Raw genomic sequence first — 22,208 nt, 5'->3', positions numbered from 1 at the left:
GCAGCAGCCACACATCTGTCACAGGAGAGCAGCTCCGTGGTCTCTGTCCCACAGCGGCTCTGATGGATCTCCCAGACAGACACAGTGTCCCTGTGCAGAGCCCAGAGCTGCCACTGACATCTCCTGTGCTGAAACCAGAATTAACTCCTGGGATTTTTTTATTATTCAGAAAGAAAATGGACAAAGTTGTAGTCAGAGCACTGCCATGCCAATATCACCTGTCTGCTCCAGTGGTGTTGGTGTGTAAAAGTCACAGAAAACACAGAGCAAACTGCTTTGGAGCAGTAATAGACATTGAAATTGTGTTCTGAGAAACTATTCTTCTCCAAAGCATTCAGAGAGGGGCTGGATTTATGAAGCAAGAGTTACAGGCAGTGTAAAGCCCTGGAACTGGCAGTGCTGTTGAGACAGAACAGATCGTTTCAATACAAGCAAAGCTCTCAGCCTCTCTTCTCCTGAGATCCTCCCTGGAACCCATCTGTTCTGTGGAGCCCTGCACTCGGCAGCACTGCACCACGCCGTGCTGTCCTGTGCAGCTCCACTCCAGGCTCCTGAAAGGAAAATTCTTCTTATTTATCGACACAGCTCTCCCATTGTCCTCAGGCCTGTGTGCTCACATGGAAACACGGCGTGCCTGAAGAGGAAAGGCTTTGCAGCCGGGAGAGAGCAGGATTTTATTGCTGGGGCTTGACCTGGAGCTGCAGTTTCAGGGATATTCACCCTTCACCCTGCCATGAGCAGCTTGGTGGCACAGAAAAATGCTTTTTTTTTTCTGCATTTCAGAAAAATGCAGGGATGAAACCCTTGTGGCCACAGTTATGAGGGCACCCTCTGCAAGGTGCTGGCAGCTCCCAGCTGTGTCGGTGGTCATGCACTGGAGGAACGGGATGGCATCCAGAGGGACCTGGACAAGCTTCAGAGGTGGGACTGCACAAACCTGGTGAAGTTCATTCAGCAGGGCCATGTGCAAGGCGCTGCTCTTGTGGCAGGAGCCAGGGAACAGCTGGAGCTGTGCCACGAAGGGTTAGGTTGGATATTGGGAAAGGTTCTTCCCCCAGAGGTGCTGGGCACTGCCCAGGCTCCCCACGGAATGGGCACGGCCCCGAGGCTGCGCATTCGGACACCGGGATGCCAGGGTGGGATCGTTGGGGTGCGAATTTCCCCCCTCTACATTTGAAGCCATTCCCCCGTGCCCTGTCACTCCAGTTCCTGAGGGAGAATCCCTCTCATTTGTTGGGATTGTTGGGATGTCCTGTGCAGAGCTCAGAGCTGGACTGGATCATCCGTGTGGGTCCAGCCCAACTCGGGATATTCTCTAGCTCGGTGACCACTTATAAACACCTGGAGCGACATGAAAAGGGAAAATAACTTCAAAATGAAAGAGGGAAGGATTAGACTGACTATTAGGGTGAAATTCTTGTGAGGATGTGAGGAGCCCTGGCACAGCTCTGCCGAGAGGAGCCGTGGCTGCCACACCCCTGAGGCGTCCAAGGCCAGGCTGGACACGGCTGGGACGAACCCGCTGCGCCACAAGATATCCGCGCCTCACGAACGCGAACGCTGCGGCTTTAAGGAGGCGGTCGGGGCGTGTGCCCGGCCCGTCATGCCGCTCGGGGGGCCGGGCCGCTGCCGTGTGCCGGCGGTGCCGCCATGTACCGCCTGTGCCGGCTGTCCCCGCGGCTGTCGCCGCTCCGCCTGCCCCGCTGCCCCTGCCCCGCCTGGGCCGCGCTCCCGCCGGGGCCGGGCCCGCGCCGCGCCAGCGCCAAGGTACGTGAGGGCTGAGGGGCCCAGCTGCACTAATGCCCCGATCTCACAGCGCTCCTCAGCTTTTTGGGGGTGTCTTTCAGGTTTTTTTTCACCTCCGTCCCTTCTCTCAGCCCCCATGGGGTCAATAAATCGTGTTTGTCGCGGGTTTCTGGGGGAGCTGGTTCGCACCTGCCGGTGGGCACGTTGGCAGTGTGAGCTTTCTGCGGTTTAATGTCTACGGCGTAATTTGCACTGTGGTTTCTGCTGCCTCGTTGCGAAGCATCACGGGGTGTTTTAGATGTGTTTTCATGCTTTAAATCGCCTGAATGATGCGAATGAAATCGGCTTTTTAGCTGAAATATTGTCGCAGAGTGACATGGAAATAGGCAGCAGCTTTACTTGCTAAGCTGGATATTATTCCCCATGTGACTGCCTTGGGTACTCCAAATAATATCAGTTGAAATATATTGTTTTGTTTCAATACCATTCCTGGTGTGTGAGCTTGTGAATACAGGGGAATTGGAATGGACTTGAAAGATCAGAACAAGCAATTTTTCAGTCCTTATAATCCATCCTTAAGACCCAGAGCTCATAAGCCACAAAAGAAAAATCTAAAGTTTTAAAACTACAAGGATCAGGATAAGCTGAGCCACACAATTTCCTGTTTCTATATTTGTATGACTTCCTGTAACAGCAACGTAACAGAAATAATTACAAAAGAGAAAAACAAACAAATGTGGGGTTAGGGTTTGGGCGGGTGGTGTGCTTACCTTGGTGGTTGTAAGACTGTCTTGTCTGCTAATTTACAATCTTAGCAAGTCCAATAATTAATCAAGAATATTTTTCTTCGAATTTGTATGCCTTGAAACCACAGTGAGACAGTGGTGGCAGGCACTTGGTGGCTCTACCTGTCCTGTGGTGGCTGTCACATTGTCACAACTGCTGCTGAGCTCAGCTGGAAGGAGAGGACTCCTCTAATGTTTCCTGACAATTGCTGACTAATTAGAGACAAATCCTGAGGCTTTTGTGGAAATGTTTTCTTCCTGTCAGTATTTCTTCTCTGGCGAGCATGGGGAGTTTCCAAGAGCTGCCAGCACAGCTGCTCTCCTTCGATTTTTTTTCAGATTGCTTTGGGGTATGGTTTAGTATGAACTTATGCACTTGAAATGTACCCAAATAAAAATCTATCAATGACTTCTGCTGTGACAAAGATTTTCAGTGCAGTTGGGCTTTTGACACCAGCCCTGGCGTGTCCCTGCAGTTGTTGTCTGCACTGTAGCAACAGACTTGCTTGTTGCTGTCAACACTTGCAATTCTTGCTTTGATCAGCTCAGCATAAAGGGTGATTTATAGGAACTTAAACTTTGGTTCTCTTTCCATCAGGGAGCTGTTCTTAAATGGTACCAGGTGGGCTTCCAGTGCTTCTGGCTGCTTAGCCCTGGAGCAAAAAGCTGTGTTCCAGCAGTCACTGGGTAAAGATGAGCAGTGGCTGGAAGCAAATAGCTCTCACACCTCAGCCTCACGGCTCCAGCAGCTGTGTGGGTGTGCCTTGGCACACACTGCCATCAAATAATCTGGTTTTAATTATGAAACCTGAATTGTGTAAGAATTTACACCAAGATCAGTGCATTCCTTTGACAGGAATAGGTGGGAGAAGGGAGCTTGTGGGAAGAAATGCTCTGCCACAGCATCTGCTGTGCTGATGTGGAAGAGCAGAAGTGAGTTTCTGTCTTCCCAAATCACTCTGTGTGCAAGACACTTCTGTCATCATTTCAGCTAACTGTAATATGATCTTGTGCTTAATGCTAACAAATACTTCTAATTGTTTCCTTTTCAGGATGCAGCTGAACCCCTCAAAAACACAGCCACTGGTCCCAGTGCTGAAAACAAGAAACTCAACAAATCCCAGCAGCTGAAACAAGTTTTTAAAGAATATGGTGCTGTAGGGGTTTCCTTCCATGTTGGAATTTCCTTAGTATCTCTGGGAATCTTCTACCTGGCTGTGTCAAGGTGAGGTTTGTACAGCTGTCTGTCACCTCCAGGTAGTGGTAAAAGTAAAATACATTTACCATTGTGCTTATCTCTGACAGGAGACAGGCACTTTGTGCCTATTGAACCTATAGTTACCTCATGAGTTTTGAGTATGGATGGGTCCATAAATGGACATTTATGGTCCATCATGGACACATGGTCATTTTGCAGGTTCATCAGCAGGGAAAACAGCAGGCACAGCACCACCATAACTGACCAGGCAGAAAATGTATTTGTTCTGCAGATATCTTTTGTTCTTGCTTGGTCTGGAGAGATAGAGCCATGCAAAAGTGCTCTGGGGCTTAGAGATAAAGGTATTTTTCTGGGTGTTGAACACAGTTTGTGCAGTTGAACTGCAGAAAATAACAGCCACTAGAAGAGGATTAGAGTGAAAATACAGGAGTCAGGTGGGGAGTTATGTGTGTGGCTTTGTTGGAACACGTTACACAAGGTATTCCAGCTGAGGAGACAAGGGAACGTGTTATTACCCCAAACATTCCCTGCTGCTTATTCCTGACTCCAGTGGGAATATGTGAATGCCTGATTTCTCCTGGTTACTACATTGTGGCACAGGGTGACAACATTTTTTTCCTGATGAAATCTGCTATGTCTATATTAATGAATTTGGTGGATAATGCCCATTTAAGCTCCTCAACACTTCCTTCACTTGCTAGCTTTTAGATAATTTGCCATTTTGTAACACCAAACCTAACAGCAGGTACCTCATTTGGTTTGTGCTTAGGTGATAAATTTCCCCAAGACACAGAATAAAGCTTAATATAAATTTGGGAAGCCGAAACTCCGACACAAATTCACGGTAACTTTAAGAATCCCTTTGCAGACAAACTTCATCTCTAAAGGCTGAGTAGAACCGTGACACGTGAAACTTTGCGAACAGAACCGCAGCAGTCGGTATTTCTAACCCTAACCTAAAGCGGCGTCTCCTCTCTGCGCAGCGGCGTGGACATGAGCGCGGTGCTGCTCAAGCTGGGTTTCAGCGAGGCCTCTCTGCAGTCCCGGATGGCAGCAGGCACCGGCACCTTCGTGCTGGCCTACGCCGTGCACAAGCTCTTCGCCCCCGTGCGCATCAGCATCACCGTGGTGTCCGTGCCCTTCCTGGTGCGCTACTGCCGCAAGGCCGGCTTCTTCAAACCGCCTGCCTCCAGCGCCTGAGCCTGCCTGCCTCTGCTCTCCAGTGCAGCTCTTCAGGTGAAAGGTTTCTTTCAAAGACTTGTCTGGGTTCAGGTCCATCTCATCTTGTGTTTCTTAATTGTTCTTTCAGGTGAATGTCACTGTGAAAAGTGCTGTCCTTGTCTCCTTTCACTTTTGCCGCTTATTCTTAGGACAAACCTGTTCAAATGGGATCTGGTTTGCGTTTCAATTGGGAATATAAATGCTTGACAATGACCACAGTTCTGGGTCTTTATAAGCCAGCTTTTGAGCCTTTTTTTTCTTCTTTTCAAAACAGAGTCATAGCTTTCATTTATTGCTGCATAGCTGAGAAACTGTGAGATTCTCCTTCCAGCAGAATAAACATCTCACTACATGGGTAGTTCTCTTGACAAGGGTATGTATTGGAATCTAAAGTGGCAGGTGGGTGTTTCTTTTGTTAGAAGAGGCTTTTATTATAGCCCTTCTTGCAGCACAACACAGGCATTGAACTCACTTCAGTAGGAGTACCCATATGATTAATTATTGCAGTCATAATTGGTTTAGTCACAATAGGTGAAGCACTGTTCTGAAACTATGTGTATTGCTTCCATAGTCCAAGATTGCATTGTTTGAACATGTACTGGCTAGGAGCCAGCCTTACTAAAGTCCCTTTGTTTTTAAATGTTTGTAGACTCAGAAAAAACCCTGAGCCTACTGAAATCAGTGTAACCACAATTACCTGTGTGAACATACTCCAAACAGCATCAAGGCAGAGAGGAGCTGGGGGGTTTTCAATAGTTTGAGATCTGGCTTTGTACTGGAAACACTTCTTTTAAAATCTTAAAAGTAACCCCAGCTGCTTTCTGCTCCTGTGTGTGAAACTCAAATCATCTGCACCAGAAGTGCAAACATTCCAATTCCCAGCTTCCCAGGAAGAATTCCTGTGCTTTGGGCTGAGACTGGTGAATGTAGCAATGAAGGAGCTTTGCCTTCCTTATGGGGACACTGGTGTTAGAATGCAGTTACAGGTGTGGATATCCACATTCCACTCAACCTGCAGACTGATCCTAAAATAGATAAATTACTGTCACACTGGGGTAAGCCTGGCTTTTGGGCTCAGCCTGTGCTGCTGTGAGAGCCTGAGCAAGAGCTGGGGCTGTTTGGGACCTGCTGCCCGCTCTTTTTTCTTTGTGCTTGCACTTACCCCAGGGTGGCTCTGACAGATCTGTTCAGACAGAGCTCTCATTTGAGTAAAATAGCAGGAAGATACCCTAGAATAGCTTTCTAGTTTTGCTAAAATTTAGTGAATAGAGAGGAAGAAAGGGTGGAGTTATGAGAAGAGCTGGCTGAGGGAAGAAAGGAGGAGCAAATAACTTCTTGTTATGAGCAGCCTCTTGCCTCCCCCTCAGCCAGAACATTAAATTGCACCTTAACTCCTTCCCCCCCAACAGAAAGGCCCAGGTTTCATGTGGACCAAGGATAAGACTTCAAAATAACTTTGAGGCAGCTTTGTTTACTTAAGTTAGAATAATTTCTGAGGAGGAGGTTTTGTCTTAACTGTAATAAAGAAGGAATATTCAAAATTTTTTTTCAAAATCATATGAAACCATTTAAAATCATTTAGAAGTCAGTAGGAGGCACCAGCACTAAACTAGAGTTTTCTTGCTGTAAAGAAACAGCTTCATATAAATTGTGGCCAGAATTCTAATTACTTATGTGGTTGTATAAACTACTGGCAGTTTGTTTAGATGAAGATTTTTGCAAAGTATATTTTAAATTAATTTGAGAATATATTTTGAATTCTGGAGTCCTTGCTTGTAGAAGGATCATTTTTTAAAACTGTTTGTAAAATAGCAAAAGGTCTTATTCTGAAAAGACAATAAAATTGCTTTCTCTTAGTTTGCTTTAAGTGTTTTCCTGGAAAAGAGTTGGCCTTGATTTTGGTGGCAAGGGGCCTGACCCTTGGTCCATTTTAAGGAATGTCTTATAAACATCTGGTGTTGTTACTTGCTGAACATAATCTGAAAGTACTTCTGAGAGAAAGGGCTAGAAAATGTTTGAATAAATTCATTGGAAAAAGGACAGAGCAGGCCAAGCTCTCAATAAACCCAGCAGTTTAAGTAGCAACACATTTGGTACTTACCTTGCAATCCTAAATTGGGATTGTGGGATGGTGAATGACTGGGTGGTACCAGCACTTTGAGCTTCCTTTTTGACAGAGGTGGGAATTATACTTTAGGAATTCACCTCTGAAAGCAGGAGTTCTGCTGAGCCAAGCAGCCACAAGGAACCTCACCGTGCTGGGTGCAGTATAACAAGTCTTTATTTTACAAATTGAGTGCTCACATTTAAAACTAGAGACAAAATCAATTGCCACATCATTTTTAGAACACTTGAAAAAGGCATTCACCTCGCTCAGTTTCAGGTTACACCACAGGTAAGACACCCTGAGCAGCCCAGGGAGGGAGGAGCAGGCATCTCCAGGATATTGCACTGTTCCATAAGCCAGAACAACTTCCTTGTGGTGGAACAACAAACCATTTTCAGCCCAAGAGCTTCACACTTACACCAGCAAACCTGGCCCACATGGAGCTGATTCAAGTACATTAAATATTCCACAAGCTCCAGCTAGAAGTCAAATAAATTTATGCTGCAATTCGAGTTTAAGACACCAGCCAACCCAAGGACTTGCATCCCAATTGCCACTAGATTCCAAGACCTGCTTTCCCTATTGTAAGCATTACAGTAGTCACAGTACAAGGCTCCTGCGTGCATCCCATGAGTCACCCTCCTGCAGCTATGTTTTGGATGGGGCAGCACCATCACTCTTCCTGCTGGTGGGAACCTTGGTAGAGTTTGCTGTGATCCAGGGATGGAGAAGTACATCCTTCAGGGGCAGGCGGTGGAAGGGGTTGTGCTTCAGGAGCTTGGAAATTAAATCCCTCGCACCTTCTGTTACAAATGGAGGAAACTTGAATTCCACCTAAGGGAAAAAGGACATTAAGAATCATGCAAAAGTTCTTTAGCAATAACCAAATCATTGAACCAAAGGGCTCTACTCAAGTTACCCCTTGGAAGCTGTGCTAGCCTTGCAGGCTTGTGCAACTTCTTCCTACTGAGATGAGACCAAATCACTACATTACAACCCTGAACAAGCTTCTCACTGCTCGTGAAAGTATTTGTATATTCTTGTGATTGTTTTCATTATGCTTCAAACTTGCTGAAACCTTTCTAGAACTAAAAGCATGACCCAGCTAATCCAGATAAGCACTGGCACTTACCCTGGAAATAGCTCTGTAGGTTTCTTGATAGGTTTTTGTTTCAAAAGGTGGTTTCCCTACAAGGAACTCGTAGCACAGAACTCCCAGGCTCCAAATATCCACCTTTTCATCATGTGTCCTTCCCTCAATCATTTCAGGAGGCAGGTAGTCAAGTGTCCCACAGAGAGTTGTTCTCCTGAAGAAAAGTCCAAGTTAATCAATGATTAAGATAATTAGAGGATCTATTTCAAGAGCCAGATAAGATGCTGGCAATCATCTGTACCTCAGCACCACCAGAACAGCTGGGAAAGCCAGCAGGACATTTCTACTTCTCCTGAAGGTCTCAGTCCCTCCAATGTCAGTCTTAGGAACAAACCTGTTCCTCCCTCCGCAGGTGCAATTTCCCACCCTCTCAGAAATCACCAAATTGCCAGAACGTTTGAGTCCAAGTGCAGGTTTGTCATCTCAGGGACCCTACACCAACCGTCCTTTGAGGGTCAGCGAGGTTTGAAGTAAAATCCAGGACAACAGCCCTCCTCTGTCACACCAGTGTCCTGTTAGGCCCTTGGTTACAGCAGCACTTTCCCCAGCATTTCAAGAAGCTCCCACGTACCTCCCTTCCACAACTGTGTGACAAAAACTGACACTGCAGAAGGATTTCAGTGCACAAGAGACTGAAGTCTCACCTAGAGGATGGAGCATGCACAGACCACCCAAAGTCAGCAATTTTTAACTCTCCATTTGATCCCAGCAGCAAGTTCTCTGGCTTGATGTCTCTGTGGATCACACGCTTGGAGTGACAGTACGAGAGGGCATCTGCAAGTTCTGTGATGTACTGGGTGCAGAAAGAACAACCTTTAAGCCACAATCTTTAAGATACTGTCACCTGAGTTTATCTGGCTGCAGCACAGCCTTTCTGAGCCATAATTATAATTGTAAGTTAAAGCAATTATCCCTTAACCCTTGAAGCCTGGCAATACAGGCTGTGCCTTGCAATATTAAGCAATTCTGAACGTAAATTCCTCCACAGCACTAAATCTTCCCAATGATTCCCTGCCCAGATGCCAACTAGCAGCTCAGGAATCTGTTTCCCCCAGCAGAATACAGAAGTTGATCTGAAGGGCTGGCTCTATCCTGCAGATTTCCCAGAGACAGAGGAATGGAACCACCTACAGTAGCAGTTCTTTGCTCATCAAACTTGGTGAGCCTCTGAAGCTCCCTGTAGACCTCCCCACGAGGTGCATGCTCCAGGATCAGGTAGACTCTTGTCACATCATGGAAGTAGCCATATAATCTGAGAATGTTGGGGTGCCTGCAAAGAGATTTCAATGTTCTTCTGAACCAGGTGTTTCTCCACAACCTTTGACTTCCCCATCCTGCTCCCCCCACCTTTCAAGGCAAGCACGAGAATTTCAGCTCATCCACGTTCCTTCAGCTCACAATAAAGAGATCTTATCGTAAAGAAGAAGCCTCATCATAATCCAGGTAACTTGGTTTATTTGCATGCAAACAAAGCAGAGTAAATAGTCACTAAACTTTACCTAAGATGAGATTGTATTTCCACTTCTCTTCGTAGTTGATGTTCTACACCAGCCTCCTCAAGCTGTGTTTTAAAGAGCACTTTCAGTGCAAGAATAAATTTGCTCTGTTTTTCACGTGCCAGGTACACATTCCCAAATTTTCCTTTCCCCAGAGGACGACCAATTTCAAAATCATCAAGAGACCATTGCCTTCTGCAAGAGGAAAGTTAAAAGCTGGAGGTTTGTGTTGGCTTTGACTCAAATTTACAGTTTACAGCATTACTGTTCAAGAGATGTTTAGTGCTCTAAACTAGATTTTAGTCTTTAAGAAAAGACCAAGAGAATAAAGGCATTGAGATTTTTCAAAAGGAAGTTCTGAAAGCTATTTTTTCCCCTCATTAAGCTTCTGCAGACACTACACCAACCACACTACTACAAAATGAAGACTGTTTACCAAGCTGGTCTCCTGTAGATACTCCTAACCCAGACACATCCAGGGCATGGCAAAACAACTTAAAGCTGCCATAAACAATTCCAACTTCATCCCAAACTAGACTCCAGCCTCCTGCCCAGATGAAGGAGGCTTTGTTTTCAGGAGTACATCTCGTGACTGGGGCAGCAGCTATCAGTGCTCTCCCATGGGAAGAGCTACTCTGCATTTAGCTCAATTTTCTTTAGATTACAGCAAGTCCTTGCCACTGACAATTACCAGGTCAAAGGCTGCTTTCCTGGTGTTGTGTCTGCACAGTGTGGGAGTCACCAGGCTCCACAGCCAAAGGAGCTCCAGCAGGGCTCAGATGTCTAGAATTCAGGCATAAAACTTACTTTTTAGTCTCTTCACTTTTCTTCTTGGTCTCTTCAGCTTTTTGTTTCGAGGTGCTTTCTGCTTCAGGGTTTTGTGCTGTGTACAGAGAAGGAAATCAATTTATGAACCAGACTCATGGGAACACACACACAGGAACAAATCTAACCCCTCTGCATCATCTGAAACAGCTTTTAGAATCCATTCAGTGACATTTTAAGCAACATAGCATAGCTGACTGCTGGGAAAGAAACAGCACTGGCAAAATGCAATTTTAAAAGCTTTCTGAGCATAAAAACTCATGAGTTCTTTCCCCCTCCCCAAAGAAAAGTATCCTTGTGCATGAATCTTGGAAAATGTGAGGTCTGAATGCCATTTACATTAACTCCCAGCTGGCTGCTGAGCACCTGGAAGTTTTTAACACCATACTGGCTCTAATTGGTTCATTTAGAGATAAATTCACAAGGATGGTGCAGCAACACCCGAGGTGAACCATGTGCTGCTCTTCTGGTTGGGGACACAACCAAGAACTTCCCTCCAGGACTGTCCCTGGACCAGCAGCAGCTTTGGGAGTGTCACAGCTGTGACCACACAGAAGCCATCCTCACAATTACCAGGTGCTGCAGCCTGGGGAGGCTTTTCAGTGCTCTTGCTCGCAGCCTGAGGTCTCACAGCAGCCTGCTGGGGCAGCTTGGGTCGGAGCTGCTGCGCTGTTTGGCTGTTGGGCAGTTTTTGGGTTGACAGCGCAGGTTTTTGGGGCTGCACGGGGACTCGCTGGGCGAAGTTTGCAGGACACAGAACTCGGGCTGGAGCTCCGCTGGTGAGGGAGCGGCTCTGGGCTGAGTGCTGCGACACAGGGACACGCTTGGGGGCATCCCCGATGGGATTGGTGCCCTGCAAAGAGAGAGGAGAACGCGTTAATTGTGCGACAGCACAGCAGAACCTTCACAGCCCCACTCAGGGTGGCAAAACCTCTTTAACAGAAACACTAAAAATCATGTATTTAGTTGATTAAAAGGAAATGTTGCTTGTGCTGGTCCAAAAACTTACCAGACCTATTTGGTTTTATATAAAATAGTGAGAAAGTGCCTGTATTTCTAAATGGAGAAAATACAATAAGGAGGACTTTGAGCACTGCTGCACATATGTATCAATAGTAACAATCAATTTGCACAGTGCTTACTTCTAAAAACTGTATCTAAAATCATTTGATTATACACACTTGCTTTGTCTTTAAGGGCTCTTAAATACTTTTAAAGAAGATTTCCCCACTTAATAGGATATGCTAGTATTAACGATAATTTAAAAAGTCAGCTCTGGGCTGTTTTCTCTAGGAGAAAGCTACTTAAAGATAAATTACTAGTTTGAAACCTGTAGTTAATATGCGGTGGGGAGAAAAAAAACCCAAAAGTAAAAACTGCAACTCCCTAAACCGACCAGAATTTTAATGGCAAACCCCCAAGCATCGAGACCAACGATGCAGCAGAGATAACTGCTCAGGAAGAGGAGCACAAACTGCCTATTTCACACCTTTACCTTGGCAGCGCGGCCTGGGAACACGGCGTGGTTCTCCTTCATGTTCCTGTCCATAGCGCCAGAGCGGCCCGTACGGCTCTGGCTGAGGGCGAGAGAGAGCCAGCGGGGCCCAGTGAGCGGAGCACAGGAACTCTGAGCTCCCTTATCAATTATTGCTCTCTATCGATAGCGGGCCCGTACCGATACCCCCACACGCTCCCAGGCCCGGCGCGCACCCCGAACCCGCCGCCTCAGGGCCGCCGGAGCTGTTTGAATTCAAACCGCCGCGCCTTAAATACCCCTTTAAACCCCCGCCGCCCGCCATTGGCCGCCCTCCCGCGGCCCGCGGACGCTGATTGGCTTCTTCCGCGGGCGGCCCTCCCGCCCATTGGCTGCCGGGTGCACTCCGCCGCGCCGCGAGGGGCGCACGCGCCGCGCCCGCCCCTCCGCCGGCGTTGTCGCCGCGCGGCGCGTTACGCACTTTGCGTAGCGCCGCGCCCCCCGGCGCGCGCCGCCCGCGCACTTCCCGCCGGCCGAGCCGCCGCTTCCGCTACGCAAATCGCGTAACGCGCCGCGCTCCCACCTGTGGCCGCCGCCGCCTCCGCTCCGGTCCGCGCCCGGGAGCGCCGCCAGGTCAGTCCCGCTCCCGCCAGACTCCCCCCGAGACACCCCCATCCACCCCCGGGCGAGGCCGGGGAGCGGCGCTGCTGCCACCGCGCGCGGGGCCGAGCGCGAGCGGGGCCATTGTGTGGGTGCCCCCCCGGACGGGCCGAGCAGGGCCGGAGCCTCCCGGTGCGTCCCGGCCGAGCGGCCCCGGGCAGCGCCACGTGCCGCCAGCGCTTCAGAGCGAGCGCCAAGTGCGAAGGCACCGCCCGGCCCGGCCTGAGCCACGCGCGGACCCCTCGCAGCCCCCGGCAGCGCCCAGACCCGCGCGGCTCCCGAGGAGACGCCGGGACAGCGGGAGCGCGGCCGCTCAGCGAACGCGGCCCGCGAGTAGCGCAGCGAGCGCGGCGTGAGGCGCTGCTGCCCCGCAGCCGCGGAGCCCGCGGGTCCCTGCGAGGCGCCGCGGAGCGAGGAAACTCCAGTCGGCGCTTGGGGCTTGTGAAGAACTGCGATCCAAGGCAACTTTTCACTGTCTCCGCGGTGCTGAAAACAAGAGCGAAGGAGAGCCTGGTTGTGTGTGTTGGTGTTTACAAGCGGTTCAGGATAGGTAAAAAGAAGATGTCGGGTCGCCGTGTCGCTGCAGCGTGTGACAGACGACAGCTGCCCCGGGGCATGGGGAGCATGGCAGCGCCGCTGCTCGACCCGCGCCCGCTCCGGCTGCCCTTTCTCGAGGCTGACGTGAGTAGCACTCGGGGACGGGACGGTTTGCGCTGGGGACGGGGCCGGGCCCGCCCGCAGCGCCGGGCAGCAGCGCCAGCCGCTTCATTCCCAGCCCGTTCACGTCGCCGTGTTTGGGATCCGGGGTCTGGCGGAAGCGGCGCTCCGGAGCTTTGCGGCTGCGACACAAAAGAACCCCCGGGCTCCCCCCGCGCCCGCCGGGGGCCGGGCCAGCGCCGCTCCCCCGCCCGCGATCCCGCCCCGAGCGCGGCTCTGCGGCCTCCGCCAAGGCCCCGCTGCCCCCGGAAGGGGAGCGGGGATGGACCCTCGGGATCCCCGGAAGGGGAGGAATGGGGAGAGCGACCCCCGGGATCCCTGGAAGGGAGAATGGGGAGCGGGACCCCCGGAAGGGGCGGAATGGAGAGAAGGACCCCCGGGATCCCTGGACAGGAAAATGGGGAGCGGGACCCCCGGAATGGAGAGAAGGACCCCCGGGATCCCCAGAATTGAGAGAAGGGACTCCCGGAAGGGGAGGAATGGCGAGAGGGACCCCCGGAAGGGGGAACGGGGAGAAGGACCCCGGGATCCCCGGCGTGGGGGGTGAGGGATAGGGATCGGGACCCCCAGAGCGGGGTCGGGGATCGGGACCCCCGCGATCTCCCCCCACCGTGGGGGGGGGGGGGGGGGCCCCCCCCCCCCCCCCGGGGGGGGGGGGGGGGCTCCCGCCTCCCCGCCGCGTGACGCGGGGGGCGTGGCGCCCGCGTGACGCCGCCCCGTTGTGTCGCCCCCCCCCCAAGAGCCGCCTCCCATCGATGTGCGGGCGCTCGATGCAGCAGCCTTCGCGGAGGAGCGTCCTGCGGGCCCGGCCGCCCCCGCCGCTGCCGCCGCCGCCGCTCGATGCGCTCCGCGCTCCCGCCGCCATCTTAGGGGCAGAGCGCGGGCGGCAGAAGGAAGGCTCGGTACGTACCGGCACCGCCGGGGCCGCCCGCCCGCGGGGCTCCGGCACCGCCCCGAGCGGCGCTCCGCCACAGCCGCGGCCGGCGGGAGGGCGGGGAGGGCGCGGGGCGGGCGGCGGGGCCGGCGCGGTGCTGTCCTGCGCGCCCCGTGCATCCATCCATCCATGCAGCGCAGCCCGGGCCGCCGGCAGCACCGGCGGCTCCTTTGGCACATGCCGCCGGCCCTGCTGCCGCTCGGCGCGGGCCGCCTGGGTCTGTGGGCCACATTTTCATTTACACAGAAAACAAGCGCAACAGGTTTTTCCTCTCCTTTTCCTTCCCTTTCCGCCCCCCTTTTCCTCCCTCTTGCCTCTCCCTTTTCCTCTCATTTTTCTCCTCTCTCCTCTTCTTCCTTTTTCCCCTTTCTTCCCCGTTCTCCCGTCTTCCTACCCTTTTTCCCTTCTTTTCCTGTCCTTTTCCTCCTCTTTATCCTGCCTCTTCGTCCCCCTCCTCCCTTTTCCTTCCCTTTCTCCCGTCTTTCCTTCTCTTTCTCCCACCTTTTCTTCACTCTTTCCTCTTCTTTCTCTCCCTTTTTCCTCCTCTTCCCCCCTCCCACCTTCCTCCCCCCACCTCTGCTTTCCACCAAAACCACAGCAATATTTGGTGCCTGCCCTGAGATTTGTTCCAAGGTTCTGGTGGTTTCGTGCAACTCTTGTATGTGATTTTTGTTCTTCATTCCAGGCCCCCCCAAGGCAGTCCCTGCTCACAATGTATAGGACAAAAGTCAGTTTGAAAGACCGTCAGCAACTTTACAAACTGATAATTAGCCAGCTGCTCTATGATGGATACATCAACATTGCCAATGGCTTGATAAATGAGATCAAACCACAGTCTGTCTGTGCACCCTCTGAACAACTGCTGCACCTAATTAAGTTAGGTAAGCTGGAATCCAAAGCTGACATAAAAGTCTAGTTTCTAATTCCCCAGTGAATTAAGAGGTTGGTGTCACTGCAAAGACACCTTTGATGCAAAGGTGGTGTCTGGTAATGGCACAGCACTTGTACATCTGGCTACAGCCTTGGCCTCTGTGGGGTTTGGAAGGGCATTCCTGTTTCATCACCAACAAACCAGATCCCTGAGTGTTGCCCAAATCTGTTTGAACTCCCCTAAGGACACTCAGGGTGTCTTCTCAAAACATCCCAGTGAACAGGATCACTGAGCCCCCAGATCTGAGGGAAAATCTCACCCTCACAGTTCTGCTGACTTCAGAAAGAAATCGTTCCAATCCGGTTGTTCTGACAGTGTTGGAGAGGGAGCGAGTCCTTCCATTGGCAGTCTTTGCTGGCTTGTGTAGATCAGTCCCCAGCAAACAGCTGCACCCTCTGGGCTCTCAGCAGGGCTGTCACCTGTTCTGTCCCTGTGCTTCCCTCTGGGAATGCCACAGTGTGGGGAGAACAGGGAAACCCCTGAGCTGCTGTTGGAACGAGCTGACCGAGTCCTGGAAGAGCTCTGCTCGTGGCACCATGTGGAACTCAACTGGTTCTGCTGCCTGAACTAGCTGAGTTCTGAGGGTATAAATCTGTGAAGCTTTGTGTCTGCTTGAAATGCAAATTCTGGACTTGAAATGAGCAGATGAAAGCAGCAGAAAGATCAGCACTGGGCTGAAAACTCTTGTGTCTGCCCTGCTGCCACTTGCAGTGCTGAACTCTGGTCTGTAGCTGCATCTTGGAAATAAAAGTCTGTGAAGTGGGCTTGAAGCCCAGCAAGTTTTTTCCCTTGCAGTGCAGGGATAATTTAGCTTCAGTGCCATAAAATAGGAAAAGAATCAGTAAATGCTTTGGGTTTTATACTTTAAAACTCATGTAATAGTGTTGGGGTTTGTTGCTCCTCTGTGAAAAGCTGACCAGAGGCCTGTGGATGGTCAGTGGCTGATTGTCAGTGAATTTATCAGCATTCCCAGTCCTCACTGGGGTACTCCCAGAGCATTGATCAGCATTCCCAGTCCTCACTGGGGCATTCCCAGAGCATTGATCAGCATTCCCAGTCCTCACTGGGGCATTCCCAGAGCATTGATCAGCATTCCCAGTCCTCACTGGGGTACTCCCTGAGCATTGATCAGCATTCCCAGTCCTCACTGGGGTGCTCCCAGAGCTCCTGAGGATCTGTGCCTGCTCCAGCACAGCCCAGCTCTCCCTCACTCCTCCCCAGCGCTGTGGGACCGAACCTGCCGTGCCAGCTCAGCTGTGCCCCCAGGCTGCCTTTGCCCAGCCTTCCCTGGAGCCGTGGCATGCCCTGGGGAGGGGGCTGCCAGCGCTGAGTGTCCCCCTGCGTGTCCCCAGGCATGGAGAACGACGACAGCGCCGTGCAGTACGCCATCGGCCGCTCGGACACCGTGGCGCCGGGCACCGGCATCGACCTGGAGTTCGACGCCGACGTGCAGACCATGTCCCCCGAGGCGTCCGAGTACGAGACCTGCTACGTGACATCCCACAAGGGGCCCTGCCGCGTGGCCACCTACAGCAGGGACGGGCAGCTGATAGCCACGGGCTCGGCCGACGCCTCCATCAAAATCCTGGACACCGAGAGGATGCTGGCCAAGAGTGCCATGCCCATCGAGGTGAGGGATTGGGAATTGTGTCTGTGCCATGCCCATCGAGGTAAGGGATTGGGAATTGTGTCTGTGCCATGCCCATCGAGGTGAGGGATTGGGAATTGTGTCTGTGCCATGCCCATCGAGATAAGGGATTGGGAATTGTGTCTGTGCCATGCCCATCGAGGTGAGGGATTGGGAATTGTGTCTGTGCCATCCCATCGAGGTGAGGGATTGTAATCAATTGGAGTCCTGTCCATGCCATGCCTATTGAGATAAGGGATTGTAACCACTCTGGGAATTGTGTCCATGCCATGTCCATTAAAATAATGAATTGTAATCAATTGGAATCCTGTCCATGCCACGCCCATTGGGATAATGAATTGTAATCACTTTTGGGATCCTGTCCATGCCATGCCCATTGGGATAATGGATTGTAACCCCTCTGGAGTTCTCTCCTTGTCATATCTGTACCTTGTGGCCACCTCAGTGGGTTGGACTAAATACCTGTCTCAACATAGTGCTTACCCCAGCAGCTGCTCATAAAATCCCTTTGAAGGAAGAAGAGCCAGGGCAAGGACACAGGTGTCACCCCTGGCAGCAGGGAGAGAACTGAGCCAGGAGTGGCTCCTGCTGGCTGCTGATTGTGGCTGTAATGTCTGAGCACAGTTCATGTTAAACCCACTTGTGGCCGTGCAGCCCCCATGGCCATCTCTGTTTTCACTGGGTATTTCAGAACTGTTTCACACATTGATTTGCTTTATCTTTCTCCAAGACCGTTATCAGGTGGCAATGAAAAGTGGGATTTTTTTGCCCAGAGCACCCACCACATTCTCAGCAGAGAGCTGCAGTTTCAGTGCAGCTTCTCTCGATTCTTCCCAGCAGTCAGTGTTTTGCTTTGGGCTGTTTATGAAGGTGATGTTTTCTTGCACCAGCTCTCTGCTACTGAAGTAGTTTGTCCTTGAGCCAAGTTGTTTTGACCTTCATAAAGACACAGGGATCTTACTTGTTGACCTATAAAGGGCCTTCAAATAACCAAGGGAACAGATTGTGTTCCTGGTCGTGTCAGAGAGGAGCTGCTGTTCAGCCACTCTGGCAAGCCAAAAACCTACTTTTCTTGTCAAAAACTTGCTTTATTTTCCAAGAGAGGCAACATGTTGAATGTTCTTTGTAGGTCATGATGAATGAGACAGCACAGCAGAACATGGAGAACCACCCTGTGATCCGGACTCTGTACGATCACGTGGATGAAGTGACGTGTTTGGCTTTCCACCCAACAGAACAGATCCTGGCTTCTGGCTCAAGGGACTACACACTTAAATTGTTTGATTATTCAAAACCTTCTGCCAAAAGAGCCTTCAAATACATCCAGGTGAGATACTGCTCAGAGCAGGCAAAGCTCAGATGTCTGAGTGCTGAGGTGGTGTGAGCTGGGCTGTGCCTCAGGTGATCAGAGGGTGCAGGAGCACACAGGTGCAGCATTTGCTGACCTTACAGAGATTGTGTCTTAATTCTGTGCATCATGGACACTTGTATTTAAGTCTAGAAGCTGTCAGCTTTTTATTCATTAGACCAACTCTAATCTGAATTAACTTGGAAGTCAGTTCTGTTATCTTTGAACATTTGGGAGTAGGTGGTGGTGGGCTTGAGGGATGATATCCTAAAATAAGGGGGCACTGCAGGCTGCTCTAGGACAAAAACTACAATGCAGCCAGGGGCAGCCTGTCGTTTCAGTCCCACAGGAAACATTTTCCACTTTGTGCTGATAATTCCAGTAGGTTTTTATCACTTTACCACCACCAGCACCGACCCTTCCAGTTGAGCTTTTTTCCTTCCTCACCCCGCCGTGTGTTTTTAATCCAACAGGAAGCAGAGATGTTACGCTCCATTTCTTTCCACCCTTCTGGGGATTTCATCCTGGTGGGGACCCAGCACCCAACCCTTCGTCTGTACGACATCAACACCTTCCAGTGCTTCGTGTCCTGCAACCCCCAGGACCAGCACACCGACGCCATCTGCTCCGTCAACTACAACGCCAGCGCCAACATGTACGTGACAGGCAGCAAGGATGGCTGCATCAAACTCTGGGATGGGGTCTCCAACCGCTGCATCACCACCTTCGAGAAGGCACACGATGGAGCTGAAGTCTGTTCTGCTATTTTTTCCAAAAATTCCAAGTATATTTTGTCCAGTGGGAAAGACTCTGTGGCTAAACTCTGGGAGATATCCACTGGCCGGACGCTGGTGAAATACACAGGTATGTGGCAGGTGACCTTCCAGACTCCTTCTTTTTCAGGTGCTGAGACATGGCAGGGCTGGAAATACTGTCAGAAAATAAGAATTCCTAAAGGCAGTGGAGAAACTGCTGCTTTGTTGATAAATTGCCCAAGATTTTTGAAAACATTTCCATTAGAGCAATTCCAGAAGAGAAGCTGTGGTACAGTGTGTCCATGTTAACATATTTTAGTCTGAGTAGATTTTGGAGAATTTTCTGACATCATTACTCACTCTATTGTTTTGGAGGGAAGTGATCACTGAATTGGGGAAAAGTAAGAAGAAACACTTCAGGGCAGTTGATTTAACCATTAACTCTGTGGCTCTGTAGCCATGGCAATACTCTGAAATGTACCTGCAGCTGGTTTGTTCCCTGTTTTGTGTATTTTTTCCCAAGGATGCAGTTGAGTGCAAGGTACTCATCCTTGGAGCAAGGTGACAGTGCCATGCTTGGATCTCAGCAGGATTTAGGGAATAACAAAGGCTGTGGAAGCTTTGCATGTGACAACAGCTGTGTGTGAGGCTTTGGGGTCAAGCACTGATGTGCTTAAGCAGTAGGAGCACAAAAGATGCTGGAAATGGTGTGTGGCAGCTTTTGGGGTTTGTAGGTCCCTGTTTGCAGTCCAGCTCTGCTGCTCGCGGCCAGCAGGGAGCAGCACCTTCCCGGGAAACCGTGCAGATCCCAGGGAGGATCTGTGCCCTGCCCTGCCTCTGGGAGACACGTTTTACCTGAGGGTATGGCCAAGGGAGCTCATACAGCATGAGCAAGGCCTCAAGGATCATCATATCTGTGGGTTCTTTCTCCTTGGTCACAGCTGAAAGCCTCATGCAAAAATACCAGGCAGAAATACTCTTAGGTGAAGGATTGGACATGGCATTCCTTCTGTCTCCTAAGGAATTTTAGCATACATACATGGACAGCAGGAGGAATTTCCTCGTGGAAAAGGTGGTCAGGCCTTGGCAGGGGCTGCCCAGGGAGGTGTTCAAGGAGCACCTGGACATGGCACTCAGTGCTCTGGGCTGGTGACAAGGTGGGGAGGGGGCACAGGCTGGACTCAAACCTTTCTGGTCCTGTTATCCAAGTTCAAAAGAATATTTGTTACTGCACCACCTGTTGCTTGTGGAAGTGGTTGAATGTCACTAGAGGACACGAAACAACACGATGTGGACTCTGCTGCTCTTTCCAAGGTAAAAAGGGCAGTTTATTTTCTGACTCCTACATTTATAGATTTCTAAGAGTGACAGTGGTTTGGAGGGTGACAGTGCCACCTGTCCAATGACACTGGACAATCCAAAAGTCCATCAAATTTCTCCCCCATAAAAGAATGCAAAACAGTAAGTTATTTACAGAAAGTGTGCGAGAAAGTTCGTTACAAGAATGTAAATATCAGAAGGCTTAGAAAATCTTAAAAAATCAGGGTGACAGTTGAACAGCAGAGAAAATTGATAGAAAATTATAGACAATTGATTCATTAGAGGAAATGATTCATAGGTATGAAGACTTCTAATTGTGCTGGCTGTGTTTAGGTGCTGGTTTGAGCGGGCGCCAGGTGCACAGGACTCAGGCTGTGTTCAACCACACAGAGGATTACGTGCTGCTGCCGGACGAGAGGACCATCAGCCTGTGCTGCTGGGACTCCAGGACTGCAGAGCGCAGGAACCTCCTGTCCCTGGGCCACAACAGCATCGTGCGCTGCATCGTGCACTCCCCCACCAACCCCGGCTTCATGACCTGCAGCGACGACTACAGGGCCAGGTTCTGGTACAGGAGATCCACCACAGACTGAGGAGAGCTCCCCAAGCAGGGATTTCCCAGCTCCTGCCCCCCTGGGGGATGGTGCTGCCAGCAGCCGCCTCTGGGGAAGCCGTGCTGGGCTGGTTTGGATTCTGTCAGATGTGACAGGAAAATAGCAAATATTGAGACTCTTTACCCCACGCTAATTTTTTTATTAGTGTGCGTGGTTTAATTTTTGTAAGTCATCTCTAATTGTACTGAAGGGAGAGGGTGGAGAATAAAATGATCCTGGCAGGAAGGGCTAAGCTTGTTCCCCTGCCTGTGAATCACACACGAGATAAAGGGACTGTGTCCTGCTCAGAAGGAGCCAGTTCTGCTCTGTGTTGTGCCTGTGCAATCCCACTGAACTCTGGCAGAGAGTAGATCACACAAAGAGCAGCAAAACTTGGTGTAGAAACTTTAACGAAGCCTTAAGCTGCCTTCAGCCACAATTCATTATTTGTAAAGCTCTGGTTTGTATCTTTCAGTCTGGGGTTTTGATGAATTCTTTCTGGTGTTTTTTGTTTATTGGCCAGGTAGGCCGTCAGTTCTGAGTTGTGCCACAAGAATTCAAACAGGATTTTAAATTGTTTAGATGAATTCAAGAAATGGTCTTCTAGTTCTTGTGTTAAAGTCAGACTTCATCTCATCCTCTTTTGAATTTATCTTAATAAGTGGGACCTCAAAACGTTTCCTAATAGTTTTAAGGAATATCCACATTGCAGTTAAAATGTGGCAGTTCTGCTGCAGGTGAAAATGAGAATAATTTTGCCTTAGAGACCTTTAATATCCTCTCAAAAAAAGAAACTTGTGCATCTGAATTTTGGTATGTGTACCTCAGAAATGTCACTGTTTCATTTGAGAAATCTTCATCTATGTCTTACACAGCACTTCAATTGCATTATCTTTTAATTAGTCACAAACCCGGTGCCCATCGTTGAGAAACTGTGCTTAAAATTTCTCTAAGTTGGAAAATTCACTACTTATTCTCACAGAGATCTGCCTGAGCAGAGTCTTAAACTTGTTTTTTGAGGCCTCCTCGTGCAGAGCTCTTGGGCATCACAGCTGGGAGGCTCCTTTGGTCAGAGCTCAGCACTTGCCTTTGTGAGGGTTTTTAAATGTGAGGTGGTTCTTGCTGCTGGATTAACTTCCATTACACTGAGGAATTGTCAAGGGCTGGTGAGGGTACAGGTTTTGTCTGTATTTAAATAAAGATTGCCTTTTAAAAAGCTCTTTGATACATAAAGAAGGAATTGTATTTGTTTTCTGTAACAAAGGAGAAATTGTCA

At 50.1% G+C, this 22,208-nt stretch overlaps 3 protein-coding genes across 4 annotated transcripts; 2 read left to right on the top strand and 1 right to left on the bottom strand.

Moving 5' to 3' along the window:
• The first annotated feature begins 1,530 nt into the window (after positions 1–1,530).
• Positions 1,531–6,827, top strand: FAM210B (family with sequence similarity 210 member B). The gene is made up of 3 exons (XM_041478599.1): positions 1,531–1,767; positions 3,584–3,756; positions 4,734–6,827. The coding sequence occupies exons 1-3, from the start codon at positions 1,651–1,653 to the stop codon at positions 4,948–4,950; spliced, it is 507 nt and encodes a 168-aa protein (XP_041334533.1). The 5' UTR covers positions 1,531–1,650; the 3' UTR covers positions 4,951–6,827.
• Positions 5,239–12,389, bottom strand: AURKA (aurora kinase A). Of its 2 annotated transcripts, none has more exons than XM_041478597.1 (8): positions 12,048–12,389; positions 11,120–11,405; positions 10,535–10,610; positions 9,731–9,922; positions 9,363–9,501; positions 8,876–9,024; positions 8,211–8,385; positions 5,239–7,912 (listed from the first exon to the last, which is right to left on the bottom strand). In XM_041478597.1, exons 1-8 carry the CDS (start codon positions 12,099–12,101, stop codon positions 7,727–7,729), a joined length of 1,257 nt encoding a protein of 418 aa, XP_041334531.1. In that variant the 5' UTR covers positions 12,102–12,389; the 3' UTR covers positions 5,239–7,726. The 2 variants fall into 2 exon arrangements, with proteins under 2 accessions (XP_041334531.1, XP_041334532.1); XM_041478598.1 differs by having other exon boundaries at positions 11,126–11,405.
• Positions 12,390–12,622: 233 nt separating this feature from the next.
• On the top strand, positions 12,623–22,148 carry CSTF1 (cleavage stimulation factor subunit 1). Its single transcript, XM_041478596.1, has 7 exons — positions 12,623–13,367; positions 14,144–14,305; positions 15,023–15,218; positions 16,621–16,898; positions 18,046–18,243; positions 18,738–19,128; positions 20,673–22,148. The coding sequence occupies exons 1-7, from the start codon at positions 13,248–13,250 to the stop codon at positions 20,930–20,932; spliced, it is 1,605 nt and encodes a 534-aa protein (XP_041334530.1). The 5' UTR covers positions 12,623–13,247; the 3' UTR covers positions 20,933–22,148.
• Positions 22,149–22,208: the final 60 nt, after the last annotated feature.

This window comes from Pyrgilauda ruficollis, unplaced genomic scaffold (genome assembly GCF_017590135.1).
Source record: "Pyrgilauda ruficollis isolate IOZ18807 unplaced genomic scaffold, ASM1759013v1 scaffold45, whole genome shotgun sequence".
NCBI lineage: Eukaryota > Metazoa > Chordata > Aves > Passeriformes > Passeridae > Pyrgilauda > Pyrgilauda ruficollis.
Note: the sequence above shows the minus strand (reverse complement) of the source record. Positions and strands in the feature narration are given on the sequence as shown.